At 42.5% G+C, this 25407-nt stretch overlaps 2 protein-coding genes across 2 annotated transcripts; both read right to left on the bottom strand.

Annotated features, from left to right (window-relative positions):
- Nucleotides 1-671: 671 nt before the first annotated feature.
- On the bottom strand, nt 672-3495 carry LOC136852093 (uncharacterized). Its single transcript, XM_067126547.1, has 4 exons — nt 3432-3495; nt 1690-2330; nt 1287-1423; nt 672-990 (listed from the first exon to the last, which is right to left on the bottom strand). The coding sequence occupies exons 1-4, from the start codon at nt 3493-3495 to the stop codon at nt 672-674; spliced, it is 1161 nt and encodes a 386-aa protein (XP_066982648.1).
- Nucleotides 3496-18440: 14945 nt separating this feature from the next.
- Nucleotides 18441-20088, bottom strand: LOC136852270 (uncharacterized). The gene is made up of 2 exons (XM_067126741.1): nt 19959-20088; nt 18441-19600 (listed from the first exon to the last, which is right to left on the bottom strand). Exon 2 carries the CDS (start codon nt 19521-19523, stop codon nt 18891-18893), a length of 633 nt encoding a protein of 210 aa, XP_066982842.1. The 5' UTR covers nt 19524-19600; nt 19959-20088; the 3' UTR covers nt 18441-18890.
- Nucleotides 20089-25407: the final 5319 nt, after the last annotated feature.

Raw genomic sequence — 25407 nt, forward strand, 5'->3', positions numbered from 1 at the left:
AATCACGGAACCTCTTTGGGAGCAGGGGCCGGCCCCGAGTTCTTGATACTTGCGGACGTGGGTCGACTTCGACTGCTGAATCACCCGGGGGTTTTGCCGAGCAGATGACTTCCTTAATGCGACCCTTAGGACGTCCTCGACCACGTTTCAGAATGCCGATGGGTTCATCAGAGGCCTTGTTTTGTGAAAGAATTCTGGGATGCCTGCCAATTTCCTCCCAAGTTCCACTGTCCATCAGGAAGTCTGGCTTTAGCCTGTCGGCAGAAACCCAGTCTTCCCGCCCATGGATGTTGATGAGGTAGGCCTTGGATGCCCTACTGATGACATGGTATGGGCCTCTGTATGGTCTGGTCAAGGGTGGGCATTGATCCTGATGAAGACGTGCATGCAGGAATCCAGGCTTTTTGGGCTGTAGACATGGGTCCTGTCCGCGAAAGTCTTTCGGCTGGGCACAAACCTCTTTGATATTTCCATCAGCCTTGGAAGGGGCGTATCTGCAACGTCGGGCTCCGTTGGGAAGAACTCTCCCGGTATGGCCAGTGTTTTGCTGTAGACTTTCTCTGCGGGAGATTCATCGCCGTTTGCCCTTGGTGCGGTGCAGAGACCCAGCAGGACCCAGGGCAGCTGCACCTTCCAATTGTTGTCGGTGCAACGTGCCATCAGAGCCGCCTTCAATGAATGGTGGGTCCTTTCCACATGCCGTTGGATGCAGCATCATATGCTGTCTTACTGTGGAGAGTTGTACCCATCAGGCGTGACAGGGAGACCCAGAGCTCCGATAAGAATGCCAGGCCTCTGTCTGTAGTTATGTTGTCGGGCACACCGAAACGGCCTATCCAACTTGACAGTAAGGCTTCTGCGCAGGCGCTCGTTGATGCTTCTGTCATCGGGGTTGCTTCCGGCCATCTTGTGGAATGGTCTATGACTGTCAGGAGGTATCTGGTGCCCCCTGATTGCGGCAGAGGCCCTACGACGTCTACATGGATGTACCTGAAACGCCGACATGGTTGAGGGGAATTGATGCCTGATTCTGTGTGTTGGGTGATTTTACTCATCTGGCACGGTATGCAGCTCTTCGCCCACTCTCGAACATCCTTCCTGATCCCATGCCACATAAACTTTTCTGTCATCAGGCGTGCTGTTGTTCGTCCTGATGGATGGGACAGCCCGTGGATGATGTTGAACGTCTGCTGTCTCCTCACCGAGGGTATCAGGGGTGGAGGCGGCCAGTGCTGGTATCACAGAGAAGTGCTGAACTGGACCCACCTGTTGGCACGTCTTCCCACCTCAGTGCAGTGAATGCCATGCAGTAGGCTGCTGCTTCCAGGTCTGCGGCTTGTTCCTTCGTCAGGTCCTTGTAGTCTATGCCCAGGTGGACTGAATTTATCTCGACTCTTGATAGGGCATCGGCCACTGAGTTGTTCTTGCCAGGGACATAACTAATGGTGCAGCCGAACTCAGAGATAGCGGCCAGGTGTCACTGCTGTCTCGCCAACCATGCGTCTCCTGCCCTCGTAAATGCATACACCAACGGCTTGTGGTCTGTCAGGATGGTGAAAGGGCTGCCCTCCAAGAGGTACTTGAAGTGCTGCACAGCTTGGTAGGTTGCCAGCAGCTCCCTGTTGAATGCACTGTAGCGGGTCTCCAGTGGCTTTAACTTCCAGAGGGTGGGGGGGAACCGCCTACTACCTGCTCCAGCACAGCTCCGCAAGCGATGTTGCTGGCGTCAGTGGTAAGTCTCAGGGGGGTGGTGGGGTAGTGATGTGTTGAGGTGGTGGCTCTGGCAAGGGCTGCCTTTGTCTGTTCAAACGCCTGCTGCTGCGGAGCTGCCATCAGAGCTTTTGGCTTCCCCTTCAGTACTCCAGTTAGGGGATACATGATGCGGGCGATGTCCGGTACGAAGCAACAGTAGTAGTTGACCATGCCAAGGAACTCCTGCAGGGACTTGATGGATTTTGGTGTTGGAAACTTCTTCACTGCATCCACTTTGGAGGCCATAGGGCGGACACCTGCCGGAGAGATCTCGTGGCCTAGGAAGTCTACCTTTTCCACTCCAAAGGTACACTTGTCAAGCCTGACAACCAAACTGTTCTCCTGCAGGCGCTTCAGCACTGTTGGACGTGGTGCAGGTGTTCCTCCAAGGACCTGGAGAAGATCAGGATGTCGTCTATGCAGCAAATGCAGAAAGGTAGGTCCCCCAAGATGGTGTCCATAAGGCGTTGGAATGTGGCCCCAGCATTCCTGAGGCCGAAGGTGGAGTAGGAGAAGGTATATGTCCCGAATGGCGTGATGATGGCTGTCTTCGTAACGTCGTCGGGGTGCACTAGTATCTGAAAATAAGACTTGAGCAAATCCATTTTTGTAAATACTCTGGCCTTGTGCAGGGCGCCTGTTAGGTCCTGCATGTTCGGCAAGGGATAGTGGCCCAGTGTCGTTATTAGGTTCAGCTGATGATGGTCCCTACAGGGCCTCCAGGAGCCATCTGGTTTCCTTACAATGTGGAGGGGGACGACCATGGACTCGATGCCTTCCTGCAGATTCCCATCCGTTCCATCTCGCAGAGGGTTCGCTTAGCGTCTTGGAGTTTTTTGGGTGGCAAGCGGCGAAATTTGGTGTGTGTTGGCGGGCCTGTTGTGGTGATATGGTGATGGATGCCGTGCTTGTCCTGGGCTCCTGGCAACTGAAGCAGCTCTGGCTTGAAGACGTCTGGGAACTTATGGAGGAGGGCACTGTATCTGTTCGAAAAGATGGAGCAGGCAGCAGGCATCCCCTGGTGGAGAGCGGTCGGGAGCAGCAGGTTCCGGTATCCAGCAGGCGTTTTCGGCCGACATCCACCAGAAGTCCATGGTGTGCAAGGAAATCAACGCCTAGGAGAGGAAACTTGATGTCCGTGATGACGAAGAGCCAATCATATTTACAGCCCAGGATGGATATTCTGAGGGTCAAAGTTCCATAGCAGCCACCAGTGCGCTTGCAGCGCTGGACGTGCGGTTGCAGCACTGGATGTGCAGTCGCAGTCCTCCCTTGATGGTGGATACACCGATTGCATAATCACAGTGTCTACCAGCATCCGTTGTTTCGATATGGCGTCATGGATGAAGAATCCTACTGGCCGGGGCTCCTTAAGGTTTGTGGCCACTGCTGTTATTTGTCGCCGTGAAAGAACAGGGGGCTCTGCAGTTTCTGGCAGTGCTTCCGAACCTCCGATGGAAGTAACACCAGGCTGGGTTTGTCCATGTCCTCTGCTGCTGCGGCGGCGCCTTCTTCCCGTATACCGCGTTCGTGTCCTCTGCCTCGGCTTCCGTTACCAGGTTACAGGCTGCAGGTGTTGTAGCATGGTTGGAGGCCTTGGTGGCTTTGTGGAGTTTGTGTGCAACGTTCAAGAATTCATCCATTGAAAGGGCGTCCGCATCCGTGATTTGCCCTCTCACCTCCTGTGAAGGCGCCACATGAATATTTCTCGTGACAAGCTGATCTTCCTCCGACCATCCGCATCGACGCCTGGCATGCATCAGGAGACCTCATAGTTCGTCCCAGGTGTCCCTGGGTGATGAGTCCCCAAGGGGCTAGGTCATCAGGTCGAGGGCCATTGGGCTCTTTCTGGGACGGGCATGGAGTATGTGTCGATGAGATTATCTCACAGGTCTCTGTACTTGACTTTCCCCAGCTGCAAGTCCAACCATGGGGTGATTTTGTTGAAGACCTCCTCTGGTAGCATTGTCAAGGTTACATCCGCCTTGGCCTCCTCGTCTGTAATTTTTGCCACTCGGAAATGGACATCTGCCCGCAGAAACCAGGATGCGGTGTTTTATCGCCTGGCTTATTGCTGCCTTCGAAGGCGAGAGGGGGATGCAGAGGATCTGTGCGTCCTCGGAATGACTTTCTACCTCAGTGTCTGACATTTGTTCCTGAAACCAAAATGCGAGATACGCGCAGTATTTAATCCGTTAATGGTGTTGGGGCTTGTCAGAAGTCAAAACTATATGCCGTGTGGTTCTGTTAATGACTTCTGAGTACGGTCAATGTCAATCATAAGTGGAGGGGCCAAACTGTTTGGGCAGGCCAGAACGTACCTGGAGGGGTACGCCGTAATTAGTCCATTAGGAGCTTTCAGAGGCCTAAACTTTTTTTGCCATGTGGTTCAATTAAAGGCTCTCTGAAGGCAAAGCGGCCATAGTGAGTCCGTTAAAAGCGAAGCCAAAACCACTGTGTTTACTGTCACTCCTCGGGTCACCAGTTGTGAGGACAAAAGGTCAAACTGGGTATTAACTGATTTATTCATCTGTTCTCAGGTATACATGGAAGAGTGCAGACGGAAACGTGGTGCCCAACCTCCAATTGCCGTGACCCGCACTCTGAGCAATTTGTGCTTGTTGACAGTCAAAACAAATGGAAATTTTAAGAGACATAACATACATACAATGATAAAATATATATCGGCAGAAAGGCCAGGAAACTCTACATATGAATATTTACGAGATTCTTGACATGTTAATAAGTGTGATGCATGAACGTGATTGATGCAAAATGAAGAGATTTCTGACATCTTTACAAGCTAAGTGCTAAGACTAATTCATATTGTTTTCCCCTGCCAAGTCCTTATACCACTGCCTATGCCTTCAGCACCTATACATTCATCTCCCTCATCTAGGCTACCACTGCCTAAGCCTTCGGGACCAATGCACTCACCTTCCATACTTAGGCTACCTGTGGCTTTGGTTATATCTACTGACATATCTTACAATTTGGATCAAAATTCATGAACACAGCCAAGTAACTATTGTACTTACATGAAGAGTTAACTTTTAAGGATATATATATAACCCGCTGTGAATGATGAGAGGGGTTGTTGTCTTGGAGATCTTGGCAATACAATGTTTTCTGACTTTCTTGTTATTCTGAGACATTGCAGAGCAATTTGTGTTACTGTGTGGTGGCGTGATGGAGACCTTTGACTTTGTTTTCAGCCATCTGCCTTCTATTGTGCCATGATGTTGCCTTATGTATTATACTTCATGGTCCAAAGAGACACAGTTCGTTGTTCTCATCTTTATTATGTCTAACAATGGCCCATGAGTGAAGATAACTGTAGGAACAAAAATAGACAACTTTGAGAGCTTATGTTTCAGTACGGAGTTGGTATAAACAACTGATGAATACAAATGAGTTTACAAACAATAATAAGAGAATATTTTACCACAAATTGGGCCCTTCATGGCGTTCACTCTTCCAGTCTTCCCCTAACCAAGCCGCTTCTCTCAAACAAGCGGGCTCTTTTCAAGAAAGACACCCATCATAAGATGATGGTGTTTCTTAGCACTAAGAAGAGGCCACCCATCACAAGTTGGTGATGCTTCTCACAAAGTCTTACATAGCTGTCTACTGACAGATACAGTAAGCAAGGCTTGATACCCAATCTGTAGGTTCTATTACTTTAAAAAGTATTCCATTATTTTCCATGTAGTCTAATTCACATTTAATCTTGTCTTTTAAAGCAATTGAAGTTTTACAAGGAGCATTAACTCTTGGAACAAATTTCTTACCTACAATCAGTTTTGCTTTACCTGGAAAGTGACCTGTCCTATCAAACTGATTGGGGTGCAAATTCTTTAAATCATCATATTTATAGGTTGGAGGTCCATTAACATCTACAATGTAAAATGTACTATCAACCCAATCTGAGGTCTGATTTTTACAAGAAATGTTTATTACTTCCATAACAGTCAATCTTAGTTTCATTATATGCTGTTAATCTTACATTTGTTGCTGTGTTGCAAATTTCAGTCTTGGGATATCCTTCAGCAGTCAACTCTTCAGGAAGCATATGCCTAAATCTTCTTAAGGGTAAACTATTAGCTTGTGCACCTGTATCAACCTTCAATTTGAAATTATAAACACCAGGCCTGTTTGGAAGTTTTTTGTTCAAATTAACAAATGCTCCATCACGAGCTACACTAATTAGGGGAGAGTGGTGATGGTTCGGACATTTTTTTTAAATTTCTCTCTAGAAGTCAGAGTTTAAGGAGCAGTGATATCCTTGGCATGTCAATGTGTAGCCTCATCATCCTACATTTACCAGTAAATGTAGCAAGTCATATACTTTACTATACTTGAAGCTATTTATCTTCAAGTACAAGTTTTCAAAATGTCCGAATCATCCCTACCCATGGTGATGATTCGGACAAGAGCATGGGATGATTCAGACAATTATTATAATTGACATTTACCTTCAAGTCAGATAATAAATGAAACAGAAATACCATGCGAAGTGTTTTATTGAAATAATCATAATCAACTTAAAAGTTTATTCTCTCCCTTGGTGAATGGCAGACAGAAAATCTACGATGTTTGCCGAGAATAAATGTTATAGTAGTCTTAAAGAATATTGTAACCTTCAAAACAAAAACTAAACTTGAAATATCCTTGCCACCAAATTCTTAAATGACCAAAATTTACTTGAAATTATTCTCCCCATGAGTAAAAAACAAACATAAATCGTAACTCAAATACTTGAAATTTGTTGTGCCTAAATATTAAAGTTGGCCTAACAAATATTGTATCCTGCAAAAGAAAGCAAAATTTGAAATACCCCCGCTTTCTTTTCATACTCTGCTGAACTGGGTTTGGAAGCACTCCAGTTACTGCCTCTTTACCAATAGTTGCTTCATCCTCAGTTTCTGGAAATTTAAAACTATTAGCAGAAAATTTCTGTGATTTTCTTAAATAAGAAACCTGAAATTCATCACCCTCGTCTAAATTGCTGATTAATTTGCCTACATAATAGACTTTGCTACCTTTTACTGGATCTATCCCAACAAGAACAAAATCTCCCTCCTCTGGGACTTTATCAATAAAACCCACTTCTGTGTCTTCTATCTCCTCCTCTGAGATGTCAGAAGAGTTATTGTTAAGATCGGCTGTCAAGAGATCTTCAAGATGATGAAGGTCTTCATCACTGGTCTGGGCCTCTGTATCTAACTTTTTGTATTTTTCTTGCTTTTTAATGTTCTTGAGGTACTCATGTGAGGTTGTTGTGCTTTTAGGTGGTGTATTTGGCTTTGGCCTATCAGTCACAAAAGCCCTGGCAAAGTGACTTTCTTGAAAAACATCAGTGTAATATGGGTGAATGCCAATGGAATGGAATCCAGATTTGATATTCTCATTTTAATTTGTAATTAGGGGGTTCTATGATGGGTTTATGAAGTGCTTTATAAGGTAAAGGTAATGAGGGGCCAATGAATGCATATACACAAAATATAACTTAATGTTAGTGAAAATCTTTTGTTTCTTTGTTGGAATTCATAATTAGTAAAGGTTTGCTAGGAGGGATGATTCGGACACGTCCGAATCATCCCCCACATATCATAACCATTTGATGACACCCTCAACTTCAAATCCTTGCAGATTACAGGCGGGTAATAGCTACAACATCTTCGTCATATAGTACAAATTCACACCCAAAGCTCATAATCAGCTTCCTTATCATATTCACTACACCAAAGCTTATGATTCAGACGCAAAAAATTACATAGGAAATGAGAAAAATCACAAAAATTACCTTCAATCCTAAAGTAAACAACCCTTCGCAACCAAAGTCCATGTGCCAATGGCGAACAAACTCTCGTGATTTCACGTGATTTCTCAGAGCTGAGGGCCCCTTACATTTTCCAGGAAATGTACTGTCCGGACCATCCCACTGTCCGAATCATCACCGCTCTCCCCTATGCATAAATCAGAAACACGCACAGTTCTAAAGTAGTTCAAAGGATTGTGAATTACAAGTGTCAATACAATTACTGCAATCATTAGATGCAACATGAACTACATCTTCACACATTTCATGTAAATTTTTTAAATTTACCTTATTTCCTGAGGGTTTGAATTTATTACTATGATTATTCTGATACCCATTTCGAGAATGTGATCTATTCCTACGGTGAACACCGAGTTTTCTATTTTGCATTTTACTAGTGTGCTTAAGCTTGCAAACATTTGCCCAATGATTGAGTCTGCCACAAATGCTACATCCAGTGCCATATGCAGGACAAAATTATTTTTTCTTAAAAGAATGGGTTCTACCACACTTAAAGCACAAATTCTCTCTCTGGGATTTGCCCTTAGGAATATTAAGCTTGTTGTCCCTTTGAATAACACTAACATTTTCTTTAGGAAACATACTCTGAATTTCCTTCACATTACATGCAGTTGCTTCATAAGCCCTGCCAAGCTTCACTGCTTCTGACAATTTATAACCTTTACCTTTGAGCAAAAGCTCTTTTTGTTAACCTGCCATCTGCGTATCTGCAATAATCAACTCAAGTAGCCTCTTGTTTAATTCACTTTCTGAAAAGTCACATTTCAGTGCAAGAAGCTTACAGCAATTTACAAAATCATCAAGGGATTCATCTACTTAGTCTATACTGCATGAGCTTTAATCTGCATACACGAAGATTTTCTGAAGGTTCTAATTGTTCAGTAAATTTGTTAAAAATAACATCTGAATCCTTCCTCTCCTCATCATTTAATGTCCATGCATTATATCTATGCAGCCCTTCATCACCAACTTGCAATAAAATGTGTGATACCTGGTATTCTTTTTTGGGATAGTTTACAGGGGCAACCGTGCAACAACCAAATCCCTCCGCATAGGTAAGTAGTTCGACCTCGACCCGACCAGACCGCATTCATTCTAGCACAGAATTCAAACTGTTAACATGGCGTCTTCCCATCCATCTTACATTCAATTTGCCACTGCAAATCTGGTCACTATTACTGATTTGGTTAAATTATGTCCGGGAATTCCGATTTCAAATACGTGTGTTTATTATATATATAATAATATAAGGGGGTACAGTAGGATTCTCTTGGTTAGGATAGTAAATCATCGATAACTAAAGGTTAGATGTAAAATTTCGTCCCCTCTAACCCGTGGCAAGCGAGCACAGCGCAAAATTACTGCTTGCCAGAACATACGTGCTTACCAAGAATCTTTCAAAATGCAGATAAGGCGAAACTGAAATCAGAAATGTGCAAATAATTATCACTAAAATTTTGTAATAAATATTAGTTTTTGTCTCATCACCATTTTTATTGTGTGTCCCTCTGCCAATTTTCTTGTCAGAGCTTACTGCCATCTAGCAGTAGGTTCTGACTAGAAAATTGGCTGAAGATAGGGTTGCCCCGGTAAACTGTAGCCGCTCTCTTTTTTCCACATCAAAATATAATGACAGTCTTTACCTAAACAATTTGAAAGATTTGGCCTGGTTATTGGACATCCAGTCCATTCTTGGGATATTCTCAGAGGACATATTTGTACTGTACATATGCTACTATCCTTAACCTTTTTTTTATGAAAGCACAGCAAAAATTCCTATCACTGAGGTATTACACATAAACTTTACACAGTGCAGGCTGATTACTAGGCCTGTATGTTACAGAAAATTACCTAAAGGATAATTCACTGGCAACTAACTGACACAGTCTGAGAACTTTTTTGACTACAAGGGTCATAGGTTATCTTATACACAAGACATGATTCTGGATACCGTTACTTGAAGAACATACACTGCACAGCAGCCAGTATCAGGGATTTCCCTTTAATTGTAGAGTAAAAAGCATACCTTTTAATATTTTCACTTTTGTTCATCCTTGCTCACAATTTTGGTGGGCTGAAGAACATCATCAGTCCACATGTAAATTGGAGAACATAGTTAAAATCCACATGCACATTTATGACTGGGGTGCTGTTGTGAATTTTCATCCACAATGCACTGTTTCTTTGCTGATGTTGTTAGATAAAGGATTGCAAAGGATGATGAGGACGTCTACAAACTACAGAAGGCTCAATGAGACCATAGTTTTAAAATGTTGACTTAAAAACTAATTTACTTACAACTATTATTTACATACAAGTACTCATCACTAAATGCATGAATAAAGGAATTTTCCCAAATTATATCTCAAATAAACGAATCCCACATTGCACTTGAAGCTGATGCAGGCTTCATTACATTAATCAAATATTAATTAGCAAAATATTTACTACAAGTTTAAAATAATTTAGGAACTGAACCTCGGTGGACACATTTACAAATCTCAATCACTTGTCCTACCTCACTTGCTGTGTCATAGGTCGGGTGATGTTAACAAAGAACTTTTCAGTGCTTATTACCAACAATTTGTCCTATGCTATTCTGGACCGGAAGAGCTGTCTATCTGAACGTGCTCCCACTCTTTATAGTCGTTCGAGGAGGGCGGGAAAGTTCTCCAGCTGTGCCAATTTGTGTATCAGAATGCCGTATCCAACAAGACTCAATTTTCACATACTTACTTATTAGTAATGACGTTACTTAGAAAAAATGAGATTCACCCTCACAGGTGCTTCGTTAATTAGCATTCAATGATGCGTAATTGTTACTATCCCACGCCGGACACGTCCCATTGCGCATTAGCCCCATCCAGAGGAGATCGAGGTATGTTCGTCCGGTTTTATGTGCAATCGGGAAAGACAACATGTGGTTTTTGGCGCCCAGGGGCCCAGCAAGGTGATGAAAAATGTAACTTTTCACAACATCCTCCCACCTACAAAGTGGAGGGCTCACACGACAGGCACTAAACCTATATGCCCTAACTACTAACTCTCAATGAAGAAAAAAAGGGGGTTTTCACGCTTGGCCCAACTCCAAACAGGCTCTGTTGAAGCTGGGTCAAATGTGACAACAAACAGCAATAAAAAAAAAAAGTTTGAGTGGTCACTCTTAATCTATGCAACAACAATTATCAACTCAATTGCCTCAATCCTGTTGAGACATTCTTCAATACAATAAAGCACTACCTTACTACAATATTCAATACCTTACATGGTCAGCATTTCAACTGAAAAAGGGAACAAATATGATCATTAGCAATGAGTTTACATCATCCTTGAACACTATACATTCTTCACCGTAGCTCTGCACTCAGAGTACCGATTCATCAGGAACTCGAGAAGTGCACGCTACTCAACTCTCTCCTTCAAAGCTCCCTTACGACTCACACTTGTATATAGTTCACCTCACTCACAATTTTTTCTGTCCTACACTGTCCCTTCCCGCATCCACTGAGCTATTCTTTCTCGCTGTGCAAGGGCTGCTTTTCTGTGCAGCCTGGCTTGTCCAGTACTTTCCCCTTCACATCCCCGCGCTTGCTCTTCAGCAAGCTCGCTACTATCATTACTTACAACATCGAACACATTCCCATCGAGTCCTTCTGTCTCTTGACTATCACGCACACTTAAATCAATTGGGTCGTCCGTAATTCCTTCCTCTGCTGCTCTCTTGGCATCTGGGTCGTCTTCTTTGTCGGACATTTCCAAAGGAACAATGTGATTAATTGCGCACAAGTGCGCCTCTCCTTCATAAAGGACCTTAGCTGATCGCGCCACACCCTGGGGGTCAGTATACACTGTAAGGACCCTCCCAAGTGGCCATTCTCTGCGTTATCTGGATTCAATCTTGATCAGGACGACATCGCCTGTCTTAAGAGGCGTAACTGCTGCTTCCCTTGAATCATGGCACTCCTGTAGCGCCCATAAGTAGCCATCTCTCCGATAATCCTTGAATTTGCTGAGGGCAGTTGTCAGACAAAAATAACAATGACGAAGTTGCTTCGTTGTTAGGGTGTCCCACATCCCTTCGTGGGGCGTAACGGGTGGCAAAAGTCGAATTACATCCCCTTGTATAAGGTGAGAAGGCGTAATGACTCCATCGTCTCTCTCATTACCCGAGTACATCAGGGGGCGATTGTTGATAACAGCCTCTGCTTCCTTTACAAATGTTCGAACCTGTTCTGGGTCAAAAACGTTCCTGCGGAGTGTTATCTCTAAGGTGCGTTTTACCATACCAATCATTCTCTCGAAGAAGCCTCCCTTCCAAGGAGAAAAGAGGGTTTGGAAGTGCCATCTAATACCTGTATTCCACAGGTATTGCTGGGTCTCCTCTTGATGATAGATTTCCCTGAGGAAGGTGTCCTCTGCCTTAAAGGTGGTGACATTGCCACTATATATTCTCGAGGGCATGCCACGCAACGCCGCAAATCTTCTTAGCATAAGTATAAACACTTCCGCTTTAATGTGTCGCAGATGTCCAAATAAACAGCTCAGCTGGCCATACAGGTGATCGGCAGTAAGTAAACCACTCCGGTGTCAGTGTTGATAGGTCCAGTGTGGTCCAGTCCCACACATTAGAAGGGTCTGTTCAAGGTGGTTCTTGCAGCAGGAAGTTGCAGAGGTGGTGGGAGTTGTAGCGGAGGCTGGAAGGTCATCTTACTCACACTGCTTGCTCAGATCACACCCTTAGCTAAAGTTCTCAATCCAGGCATCCAGCATTCCTGGCAGAAAAGTACGATTAATACATTGACACAACAGTGGGCGTGTGGTGCATGCAAGTGATTAAGATATAATTTAACTAACTGACTCTTGGCTGGCAATAACAACAGTTTAGCTTTGCATCCTACTGCACCAGCAATCCTGGACCAGGTGTAAATTATTTGATTACAGATAGTTGAGTTCAACTGCTTTACAAAGTTACTTATGTGACTGGGAACTTCCACTCCTGATTCTAAATAAGCACAGACAGACAGCAGGTGATGCCACTGTTCTAAAAAGACAAGTTTAAGAAAGGGGTCAGCATCTGAACCAACAAATTTCAATACATTGTGCATTACATTTAACATATAAGTAAACGAAACCTTACTCCCCTCTATGTGCCATAGTTCTCCCAGCTCTGCAAGTTCGCCTTCATCTTTCAATTCCCTGACTGCAGCTGTCAAGCACGACTCATCTGATATCGTTGTCTTACAAGGTTGATGGGCACTGGTTCATTTGCCAAGTCATTACGCCTACGTACAGAATTACTAAATAATATCCACGTCTCCAAAAGGGTAGGCTATCAGATTCAAAATGACTCAGTAGTCCACCGGGTTTCCTACTTAACTCAATTTCAGCCCCTTCAACATCTAGGGTTCTATTGGGCAGTTGTGAATGAATGCCCCAAGACTAACACGTTAAATACCATAGCATCACTAGCACTACCGTTGAAGATCGCCCTCGTCCTTGCAGTCGGGTTCGAAGGACCAAAAAATGTGAATTTTCATCCACAATGCAATGTTTCTTTGCTGATGTTGTAATTAGCTAAAGGATTGCAAAGGATGATGAGGACGTCTACAAACTAGGGAAGGCTCAAAGAGACAAAATGTTGACTTAAAAACTAATTTATTTACAACTATTATTTACATACAAGTATTTACTACAAGTTTAAGATAATTTAGGAACTGAACCTTGGTGGACACATTTACAAATCTCAATCACTTGTCCTACCTCACTTGCTGTGTCATAGGTCGAGTGATGTTAACAAAGAATTTCCAGTGCTTGTTACCCACAACTCGTCATACGCTATTCTGGATCGAAAGAGCCGCTTTCTGAGCGTGCTCCCACTCTTTATAGTCATTCGAGGAGGGCGGGAAAGTTCTCCAGCTGTACCAATTTGTGTATTAGAATGCCTTATCCAAAAAGGCTCAATTTACACATACTTACTTATTAGTAATGACATTACTTAGAAAAAATGAGATTCACCCTCACAGGTGCTTCATTAATTAGCATTCAATGATGTGTAATTGCTACTTTCCCGCGCTGCACATGTCCCATCGCGCATTAGCCCCGTCTAGTGCAGCAGATAATTGCATATTTCATAAGAATCGTTCAGATAGTGAAACAAGCATGAAATTTTGCACAAGTGCTCTTTAAAGTTCCCTCTATCAGAAAAGGGCGCTGGCCACGCAAAAAATTTAATATGGCGGCCAAATTCCAAGATGGCGGCCAGTATCGACAGATTTTGGCTAATTTTTCACTAGAATGGCATGTATTTGCTTCTAGCAATATGGTAAAGCTCTTCCATACTATTTCTTGTGAATATTATGTTTCTGTAGCTTCCCAGTACAGTTTACCTTTAAATATGGGGGCTATATGGCTGCCAAGAAAAGGTAGAAACAATAATTATAATGAGAAATAATGCCCGTTCAACAATTATCGTTTTAAGCATGGATCTTGGTTTCTGTGGTTTTAGATCCTAATGAGGCCATCTCTTTCGAATAACTCATCAATTTTGAAGGAAAATTAATAAATGTAAAAGAGTGTATGTCTGCACACAACCAGGGCACACTGGTGACATCACTGCTGTGTAACTCAGCATGGGGTTCAGTGCCAGCTAATCCAGCTTTACTAATCCTGTAGTCTTAGACTAGTAGTTGTAGTATAGTTTAGTTTAGTGTCCCAAATGCTTTCTAACAGCCCCAGACCAGCTATAGTTAGATAGCCGCACCTGAATAGACAGGATGTGCCAGCGGCGGAGAGCCGAGCCAAGGGTATGGGGGCTGTACATGATGGTTCATGTACTTACCGGATGGTGTACAGATCACACGGGACTTAAATGGCACTGGATGAATGATCGGGCTAGGTGTAGGGAGACCGAACCTAGTTGAATCCCATACAGGAATGTGTGCTTTGTTTAAGGTGGTAAAAGGATAACCCTCGGCCTTAATCAAAAGTGAAATCATGGCAGAATGTGATGCCAATCCAATATTGAGCAGTAGAAAAACAAACTGGAGTTTGTGTTGTCTTTGTCAGAAGGACAAAAGAGGTGAGCACTTGACATCACCTCCAAGTCATCATGTCCTAGACCATGATGGGTACACAATGCTGGCAAGGAACATTCCCATGTTCAGTGAAATTAATGAAATGCCACTGATAATGGATCCAGCAAGGCTGGATGAAGGTGATGGCATAGAGGCCACTCTCAGGAAAAATGCAGCAAAATACCATGTGAACTGTCGCTTGTTGTTTAACAACACTAAACTGGACCGTGCAAGAAAGCGACAATCCAATGACCAGACCAGCAACACTGAGACTAGTCGTGCAAAACTGCGCCGAACCAGTCATGACAATGAAGTTTGCATTTTCTGTGAGAAAGTGGCACCTGCATCTGATCTCAGACAGGCTAGTACTAAGGGCCTTGACTTGAAATTGCGTGAATGTGCAGAGATACTTAGTGATGGCAAGCTCCTTGCTAAGTTGACTGGTGGGGATGTCATTGCACAGGAGTTTAAGTATCACCATGCCTGTCTTTGTGCCCTGTACAACAGAAAAGGTCCTACCTGAGGAGCCTTGAGAAAGACCAAGGTAGCACTGAGTCAGAATCAGATGTGTATCCACTAGTTCTGTCAGAACTGATGACATACATTGTTGAAAACAACCTTTGTTCAGATGATCCAGTCACATTTCGGCTGGCAGATATTTGCCACCTCTACCAACAACGTCTGGAACAATTAGGTGTAGAGTCACCAAGTGTAAATTCCACGAGACTCAAAGACAAACTTCTGGCAGAAATTCCAGAACTTGAGGCTCATAAATCTGGCAGAGATGTATTACTTGCATTTCAAAAGGATGTGGGAAAAGCACTTGCTCAATCATCTGATCTTTCAGAGGCAGTTATCATTGCTAAAGCAGCAAATATTCTCAGAAAGTCTATACTTGATCATCAGTCACGGTTTGATGGCACATTTTCTGAGGCTTGTGTACGAAATTCTGTGCCTCCTCTCCTGCTCCAGTTTGTAGGGATGGTTGAGCATGGGGCTGACATCAAGTCACAGTTACGATTTGGAGCATCAAAGTCAGACCAGGCCATTGCACAGCTCATGCAGTTCAACTGCTACTCCCGATACAAAGAGGGAGCAACAACTCATAGACACTCCAAAGACAGAGAAACACCATTCCCAGTCTACATGGGACTCTCAGTCTATGCCAAAACCAGGAAGAGAAACCTGGTTGAAATGGCCTCAGTATCTCTTATGACAGAGTACTGGAGGTCTCTGCACAGTTAGGAGATGCCACAGTTAGCAAATATGTGGAGGAGGGTGTGGTCTGTCCCCCAGTACTGCGAAAAGGGTTGTTCACCACTGCAGTGATGGACAACATCGACCACAACCCATCTGCAACTACTGCCACTACCTCCTTCCATGGAACTAGCATCTCCATATTTCAGCACCCCACCAAGGAGAACACTGGACAGGAAAGACAGCAACTAAAGTTTGCACCTGAGAAAGTGAGGTCGGTGCCTGAATTGCTGGACACATTCACAAACATCTCACCAGCTTCCTTTCAAACAAAGAACCCTGTGCCACCAAACACTGCAATACCAAAGCCACCCACAGATATCTTGGGGCCACAGCTTGCACTGGAGTATCAGTGGCTAGACAAGGTCATAGTCACCCAGGAAATAGATGATGCAGTGAATCTGACGTGGTCAGCTCATCACGCTTCAATGAAGAGAAGCCCAGAATTTGAAGTAACCATAACTTCATTGCTTCCTCTCCTGCGTGATCAGGCTCATTCTGTTGCTACGATCAAACACGTGATGCAGAAAGTGCAGGATGTCACTGATTTTCTGAACCCTGGCCAGATACCCATAATCACAGCTGATCAGCCAATCTATGCCGTAGCAAAGCAGGTGCAGTGGCAGTGGCCTGATCAGTATGGCGAAGACAAGTATCTGGTAATGTTTGGTGGTCTGCACATTGAGATGGCGGCAATGACATCTCTTGGTACTCTTCTTCATGGCAGTGGTTGGACAGGAGCTCTGGTGGAGGCAGGAGTTGCTTCATCTGGAACTGCAGAATCCTTCCTGTCAGCTGCAAGTGTAACCAGGACACGGCAGATGCACCAGGTTACAGCCTCTAGTTTGTACAAACTCCTGAGGACAGCATACACTGACTACTGTGCTGAGAAAGCAAACAACAATGAGCAGGCATTAGAGTTTGAGGAGTGGTGTGACCTTCGAAGACAGCAGAGTCCACAGTTCCACTTCTGGCACATGGTGTTGTCTATGGAACTTGTGATATTCCTACTGATCAGGTCCTTCCGTGAGGCCAATTTTGTCCTCTACTGCCAGGCATTGCATGAGCTGATACCCTACTTCTTTTCCAACAATAATACAAACTATGCTCGTTGGCTGCCTATTCACCTCAGGGACATGCTTACCCTAGAGAGTTCACACCCAGAGTTGCACAAGGAGTTCAAGGCTGGCAACTTTGTTGTGCACAAGACCAGTCGCCAGTTCTCAGCAATGGCTCTTGACCAAGCTCATGAGCAGACCAATGCCTTTATAAAGGCTGATGGCGGAGCCATTGGGCTGACTGAAGATCCGTCAGCACTCAGAAGATGGATGGTGGCTGGCCCAGAGATCATCCGCTTGGTGTCTGCATACGAAACAGAGGTTCAAAGTAAGGAGTCTAATGAGCAGACAACACACCATGAACAAACACCTCATGCGCAGAAGACATTCTTGGAGAGAGTCAGCAAGGTTGAGAGACCTATACATAGATTGGTTGTGTTTAGTCCGTATTTCTCTTCTTTTCTTTTTATGGTTACAGTCTTAGACACAATGTTGTATGTGACCATACCATTACTATTTCAGTTGAAAATAGCATATTAGTTAAACTGTCTGATCACATGAATATACCATTAAATAAAAACAGTTGGTCTCTATGTCTGCTAGCGCTGTGGATAGAAAAAAAAACTTTTATGGCAACCATTTTGTACGCCATCTTGGTTACAATTCATTTAGTAAGGGTTTTCAATAAAATGTGTGGTATGGAACATTTTTATAACCTAAAAGTCGAGGTTTAAAAAAAAAAACTGGCATATTCCATCCAATAGATGCTCCCAAACCAGTGAATCTCAACATAGATGGCGGCCATTTTGAAAAATAGCCGCCATCTTGGATTTTCAGGTGGCCAGCGCCCTTTTCTAAGAGAGCGTAGTCTTAGGAATGTTTGTGCCAAATTTCATGCTTGTTTCACTATCTGAACGATTTTTACAGCAATCTGCTGCACTAATCAGGAAAGACAACATGTGGTTTTTGGCACCCAGGGGCCCAGCAAGGTGGTGAAAGGTGTAACTTTTCACAACAGGTATCCTGGAATCATCATTTATCTTCTGGAGAAGTTCCTGGCATATATCCTCTGACATGTAAATGTAAAGCTGCCACCATGTTGAAATATGTTGTTGTCTGAATAAGAGCCTGAATGACTACAGCAGACTTATATTTATTATAGAGAGAAATATATGTAGGGGAGAGTGGGGCACGTTGAACATATTTTTGGAATTCTCTCTCTCTACAAAAATTTTTCTGGAACACTTTGGTCCTGTACTTACCATCATAAAGTTCAACCATTACACTAATTGTTCTGTAAAGCACATGGGGTTCTGATAATTTTTTGGGGGTGTAATTTGAGGTTAACGAAAATTTCCATATTGGTTCAATCTGCCCCATAGGTGGGGTACATTGAACATAGCAAAGGGGCAGCTTGATCCATGTTACTTATGAAAGGAAATATAAACAAAGATGTTAGGAAATATATCAAATTTTATTCATTTGAAACATAGTTTGTTTATTTGTATATAGTAAGCCTATTAATTCGATCCTCATATGAAAATAGAAAATAAAATATCCTCTTTGGTTTTACAGAATCTTAACATAACTATCTTTGGCTTCATTAAGCTAGTTCCTAATGGATAAGCCATTCTACAATAATTGAGCTCGCTAAATATGCCGTCTTTGGCATGAAATGTTATAATGGGATTTATAAATCTCAAATCTTTGGCATGAAGCTGCAATAATTGGCTCATGAATCTCATTTGAGATAAATCACTAAACAATTATGGTACAAAAGTAATTATCTATCCATCAGAGAGACACAATTTCATCTGAAATTAAAGAAAGAATCTGAAAAGTAAAGCAAATTAAAATATAGATTTAAAAAAGAATAAAAGAAAATAAAAGAAAAGCCATTGTAATAACTTATTGACATTTGTACTGCTCCAAGTCCACATTAAAGTGTATCATGGACTGCATCCTTTTTGTACCACCACTGCTGACTGGATTTGGGAGACACATCAGTATATCACTTCTCAAAACTTTGGCCTTGTCCTCACAAGGTGGCTTAATGAATTTGCCAGGACATTTTTTTGATTGACGGTAAAAATCTACTTCATAGCATTTTTCATCATTATCTGTAAATTTATCACCAATCTGACCAACGTAGAATAGCCATTTATTCTTTGAATTAACTGGCTTGAATTTGACCAACACAAAATCTCCTGACTCTGGTTCCTTTCTTGATTGTTCTGCCAAATCCTCATCAAAATCTTCTTCATATTCACTTGATTCTCCATGAAGAGACATATCTTCATCGCCTGTCTCGTCTGAACTTTCTTCTGTAATGGGTAGGTTTTTTTGCTTCAACAATTTTTCCTTTTCCCTTCTCATTGCCTCCTCTTTTTCTGGAGTGCTTGTGATCAACTTTGTGCCAACTGATTTCCTCTTGCAAACTTTTCTTGTTGACAGATTCGTCAATTTCCGTTTAGGAATAGGTCTTAAATCGACTAACTCTTCAAAGCTAGTCTGATGCTGCTGCGACAAGTCATGGTTCATTACTGGTTCATCTGATGGATTTAACTCTCTTTCACCAATATTTATATCACAACTGTGACTAGAAGATGTGTTTTCATCTGTTGGAGAATGGTACCAATTTTAATATCTGCAAGCTTATACTAGTCTTATAATTCACTTATACTTATTTATATAGAATAAAAACCAGTTTTATAGCAAGTTTACTATAAAAATTGCATGGGGTACTTTGAACCATAGTGCAGGTACATTGAACCATATGTGCAATGTGCCCCATTTTTAATGGTTCAACGTGCCCCATTTTCAATCATTAGAAAAACATGAACATCAACCACTGGTATAGGCCTAATGATACCTAACAAATATCTCACAAGAAGCATTATCCCATCCATTAGATATACCAGTCATGTGACTGAAATTGTCTGGTAAAGCGATACTATGAGGAGGATTGTTACTCACCTCTGAATATTCACATAGGAGGTTAAAAATCCAAGAAATGTCCTGTGGCACGTGGTCACTCCAAGTAGGCTACCACCATACTGGTGATAAAGTGAGTCATCAACAGAGGGTTCTTGCATGGGTGACATCTAGTGGCCAAATAGAAAATTATGCCTGAAAAGTCCAATGGCTCAATGTGCCCCTATGTTCAAGGTGCCCCACATTGGCAGCAGTGCCCTTGGCGCGCGATCCTAGCGCTTTCTGTTTACATCAGCCATGAGACATATCACCGTTCTTCACAAGGACATTCTGAGATGCCTCACCAACATACCTCGCTACCACTCAACCACGCAGATGTTCACAGAAAACCGCCTGGATCATTTGAAAATCATTGTTGGGTGTATGATGTCCACTCTGATCATCTGCCTGGGAAACAGCAGCAATTTCAGTATGCGATGAATCCGAAGCAGTGAGGCAAGATCTAAATTGTGGGAAAGATGGGATAATGAGGCGTCTGTTCAATAAATGGCGTTATCTCACTTCACACAGAGGTAGCCTGAGACTCTGTATTAGTGTATTTCTACGTTCATTAATATTATTTTTATTATTCCTGTGGTTATTATTATTATTGAGTTTTTATTTTTTTCACTTTTCGTATTTAGCCTTCTGGACCTGACTTCTGCAACCACGTAAGGTCCCCAGCTGGAAATTAATTGTATGGAATCTTTTTTTTTTTTTATTTTTTACTATCATGCTTAATATGATTACTGTCATTACCATTATTACGAATACTGTTTTTTTATATTTCTCCAGCAACTGTGGGGATATTGCCAATTATAATTTTTTTCATGTTATCTCGTGTTTCTAGATTGTGTATTTAATCGTCTCTACTTTGTATATTCCATGTATATGGCCTTAAGCTGAAATAAAGGATGTCAGTGTTATAATTATTATCGTAATTATATCTAAAGGCTATCACTCAATCGAATGTAGTTCCCGCCATCGCAATCAATTGGAGCAGCATTCAAACGAATACTGGACTCGACAAAATTATTAATACGGCCTTAAGCCCGATAAGAAACTGGACGAATGAGAACAAATGGACACCAAGCTCTATCTAATCTGTTTAAATGCTAGGTGCGAGGACAACTATGCAATATTATAGATTTTTCTTCAAAAAATTTGAAACATAATACTAGAATTGTTAATTCTAATAAGAAATACCACTTGATCTAATACAAAAAATACTTTACCTATTGTAATTTTTCCCCAGCAGTCGATTTTCGTAATAGACTGTCTTCCAGTCAAAGGAATGCAATCTTTTAAGTTGGTATTTTCATTAAAAAGAAAGTGTTGACAAGTGAGAAGTCTTAATTACCAAAAATATTATAGATGGGTAAAAGAAATGATAGCTATATTCCTCATTATGGTTGATTATGCAAAATAAACATACAATTTTCTGTATAACTTCTTGACAAAGAAAACGGACATTAAATACGTAATGTCTTATGGGTAACTATAAAGAAAAAATATCCATAACTTATCCTTCCTCAGTTTCCTCGCTTCATTCCAACTTTTGATCGTGAATGGAACATTATATATACTTTCAGAAACAAAATATTCAGTCTATGTTAGGTTTACTATTAAGATATTTTTTTAATGAACTATATTCTTTGGAAGCTCAAATTTCAAGTCAGTGGCCACTTTCGTGGGGTTGTTCCATATGAATAGGGCTCATCTTGATAATAATAATAAATAATGGCGTTACTTGATCAGAAACTGATAAAAGCCTTTGATAACAATAAACCATTCTCCTTTGCAGTTCTTAATACAGGGAGATCATTCTCACCCCAATTTAATACTTATAGAAATAACTACTGTTAATGTTGTTAATGAATTATCCCCGTAATACAATTCTTGTATTTTTGTAATTTACTTAATTTTATCTACTAATTTTTTTTAATTTATTATTTCTTTTTTAATAAGTGATCTCTTCTTTCTGTATTCACTCATTAACTTTTGTTGTTTCTTTCTAGTGAACACCATATTCTTTAGAAGCTTAAATTTCAAGTCAATGGCCCCTTCTGTGGGTTTGTCTCACATTAATAGGGTTCATCGTCTGAATAATAATAATAATTAGAAAGTACCAATTTCTGAGCAATCATTATGGAGAAAGGCTAAGATGGTAAGAATTCTAGAGGCACTGGCGTTGCTATGGGGGGCCAGTGGGGCCTGGCCCCCCGGGGTCAGATGCTTGCCCGCCCCAGTTGAAATTTCCTCTGTAGCTAAACTTTAACACTTACAATATTTGATACATTTGCGTATAGTAAGAGTTGAAAATTAATTGAAAACAGAGCTCTACAATTTCAAATACAGGTTTACTAATTCTATTATTTTCCTTCATTCATACGGATATATTCCTTCGAGAATAGTATATTTTACTAATTACAGAATTGGTACATTAGTGTTGTGTAATTTTCTTTGGTCTCCCTAAGAAAAAATGATCTTGGCCCCACCTAGGCCTCCCACTAATGGTATGCCAGCTACACTACTGTCTAGAGGCTACTTACTTATATTCACAGTATAAAATTAAAGTGTTATCAGATCATATTGTATTCATTATTATCTGAACTATTTACTTGTATGATCACACATGCACATGGATGAGAAAACCCAGATTAACTATACTGCATGTACTGTTGATGTAGCCATACAGCACAGAATACATTATGTAGATCTCGTTTTCTTAAAGGTAAGGGTAAATGAATTACTCATTTTATAAAGACAGAAAAGTAGGTCAGTCCAGACTTGGTTACTAAACATCAACTGATGTTCATATTAAACAAATGCGTCAGTCCAGACTTGGTTACTAAACATCAACTGATGTTCATATTAAACAACTGCATATATACAGTATATATATATATATATATATATATATATATATATATATATATATATATATATATATATATATATATGAGCTGGGGATTTGGTACAATACATGTACTGTACATATTCGTTACCAGGGTCTAGCGATGTCAGGCAGGGCAGCCGATCGAGGCTACGGCCTACCCCACCGCCAAATCAAAGCCCTTCAAAAGAAGGCATCGTGCTTACCCCATATAAAAATGGGAAAAAAGGATGTTAAAATGAAGATTATATATATATATATATATATATATATATATATATATATATATATATATATATATATATTAAGAATAGCAAGAATTCTCTAGAAATATAGAAATATATATATATATATATATATATATATATATATATATATATATATATATATATATATATATTAAGAATAGCAAGAATTCATGAGAAAATTGCTCCCTTTTCTTTTGCTTCTTGCCTGCCGATCGATATTTCGCACGGTCAGAATACAAGGGATTAAAACCGATTGTAGGCCACTCCTTTTAAGTAGATAATTTCTGGTTTTCGAGGCAAAAGTGAATCTGTCTGGCTGTTCTTTACAGGCAAACCCCCCCCTGCGGGCATCAGCTGAACATGACTCAACTCCCTATGTGCTGGACGTGCCCCCCTGCCCCATAGGAGGAGATAAAAGCAACAACCAGCCCAGGGCTCGCTCTCAGACACGCGCTGGACGAGATGGTGTAAGGACGACACCACAATCACCGCCATGGCCTGGCCCAACGATGCCCTTAGCTCCTAACCGCGTGGCCTTTCAAAGTATACTTTTCCTCCGTGCACTCCAACCGCCAACCACGTGTTCCCTTCAACGCTGGCCTGACCGAGGACCCACTCCATTTGCTTGGTGTTTTGTGAAGTTCCCATCGTCTTGCCCTTTACGTTGAAGCCCCTGCATCATACCACGTGGAAGATCGCACTAGCACTCGGAAATCGCAAGTCATTCACAGACCGCCTTCTGCGCTGGAACCAAATCTGCCTTACGGTAAAGTTCTCTGTAAAGACATCCATTCAGTCACGCTTTTCCTCGTAACATTTACTTAATTTGAGTGCCAGTAATCACCGAATCTCTTGTCAAATGTCCGTGCTCCTCGAGTGTCGGCAGTGCTAAGCCATTATTAATTCATCGAAGCCCCTTGGCACCCTCAGTGCAGCTTAGAATTCATTATTCTTTTGTCTGTTTTCGTTACTGGCGTATAATGTGCATATCTCTCATTTCAGAGGGACCCTATATCGTGGAATCTTAGATGTTAGAACGACAGAACGCCACCCCACCTCCTGCAGTGGGAATGAGTGCCCTCAGCCAAGCTCACTCGTTCATGCCAAAATGGACGGAGTCCGAGCCTGAAGTATGGCTTGAAAGGGCTGAACAAGTCCTGGAATGCTGTGACCCCTCCCCCACGGAACTCTCCCTTGTTCTCACTAAATTCCTGGGCAGAAAGGCCCTCGTTGCCTACCACGCCCTTTCGGCAGAAGATAGGGGAAACTGGGAAGCCGTACGCCAAGCGGTTACGAAGGCATACGAGATTACCCCCGAGCAGTGGAGGAGACGTTGGAGAGAGCAGCCAAGAGAAGCAGGCCAGACTTGGTCTGATTGGGCGTACCATTCGGAGCTGGCGTTAGGAAAATGGCTCGAGTCCGAAGGAGCCATGAGCGCCGCCGAGGTACTCAAAAAATTTAAATTCCAGCATTTCCTGCGCTACGCCCCTCCTGCCCTCGCCACTCATGTAGTGGAAAAGGCCCCAGCAACACTCACCGAGTGTTGCCAGATAGCAGACGTGGGAAAATCACCACCCTCAAGAAGGATCCATGGGGCGGAAGATAAATCCCCGTCCCTCCTCGGAGGATCAAATTCCCACAAGAATGGGAACTCAGGCAAGCCCCTAACTTGCCATTATTGCAAGAAAACGGGGCATTCCTCCGAACAGTGCCGGAGCAAGAAACCGGCACCTCTCTCTCCCGGAAAACCATCCAATAACTCGCTTGCGCCCTCCACAGGGGCAGCGCGGAAAGACTTAAGCCAGACCTTTTGCACGGCGTGCAAGGTTTATGGCCATTCTCCCGCATGGGTGAAATGCCTGAACAATAATAAATCAAATATTCCTGCCGTCGCCTTGGCCGTCACAGACCCCAAGTCACTGGGCCCTCCCGCCGAAGGGCCCATATATGTGGCCCCTCTACGAAGCAGCTACCCCGCGCGCCAAGTCACAGCATTTGAGGACTCGGGCGTGCAAATCTCCCTCATCCGAAGGGACAGAGTTCCCTATGGAGCTATCGTCAATAGACGAAAATTCGTCACGATCGAGGGAGTAAACCAGTTTAAAATGATACTCCCTACGGTCCAATTGAGAGTCACAAGACCTCACCAATCAACAATTTGCAATCTTGCAGTAGCAAGCCATCTCCCCGGAGGCTATGATGTCATCCTAGGACAGGACTTTCAGTCCCCACAGAAATCACGAAAATCTAGGGGTCCACATCCCCCAACTCATTCCTCAGGCGCGAGTAATCCTCCCCCACTACTCCC

The sequence above is a fragment of the Macrobrachium rosenbergii genome, chromosome 25 (assembly GCF_040412425.1).
Source record: "Macrobrachium rosenbergii isolate ZJJX-2024 chromosome 25, ASM4041242v1, whole genome shotgun sequence".
Classification (NCBI taxonomy): domain Eukaryota; kingdom Metazoa; phylum Arthropoda; class Malacostraca; order Decapoda; family Palaemonidae; genus Macrobrachium; species Macrobrachium rosenbergii.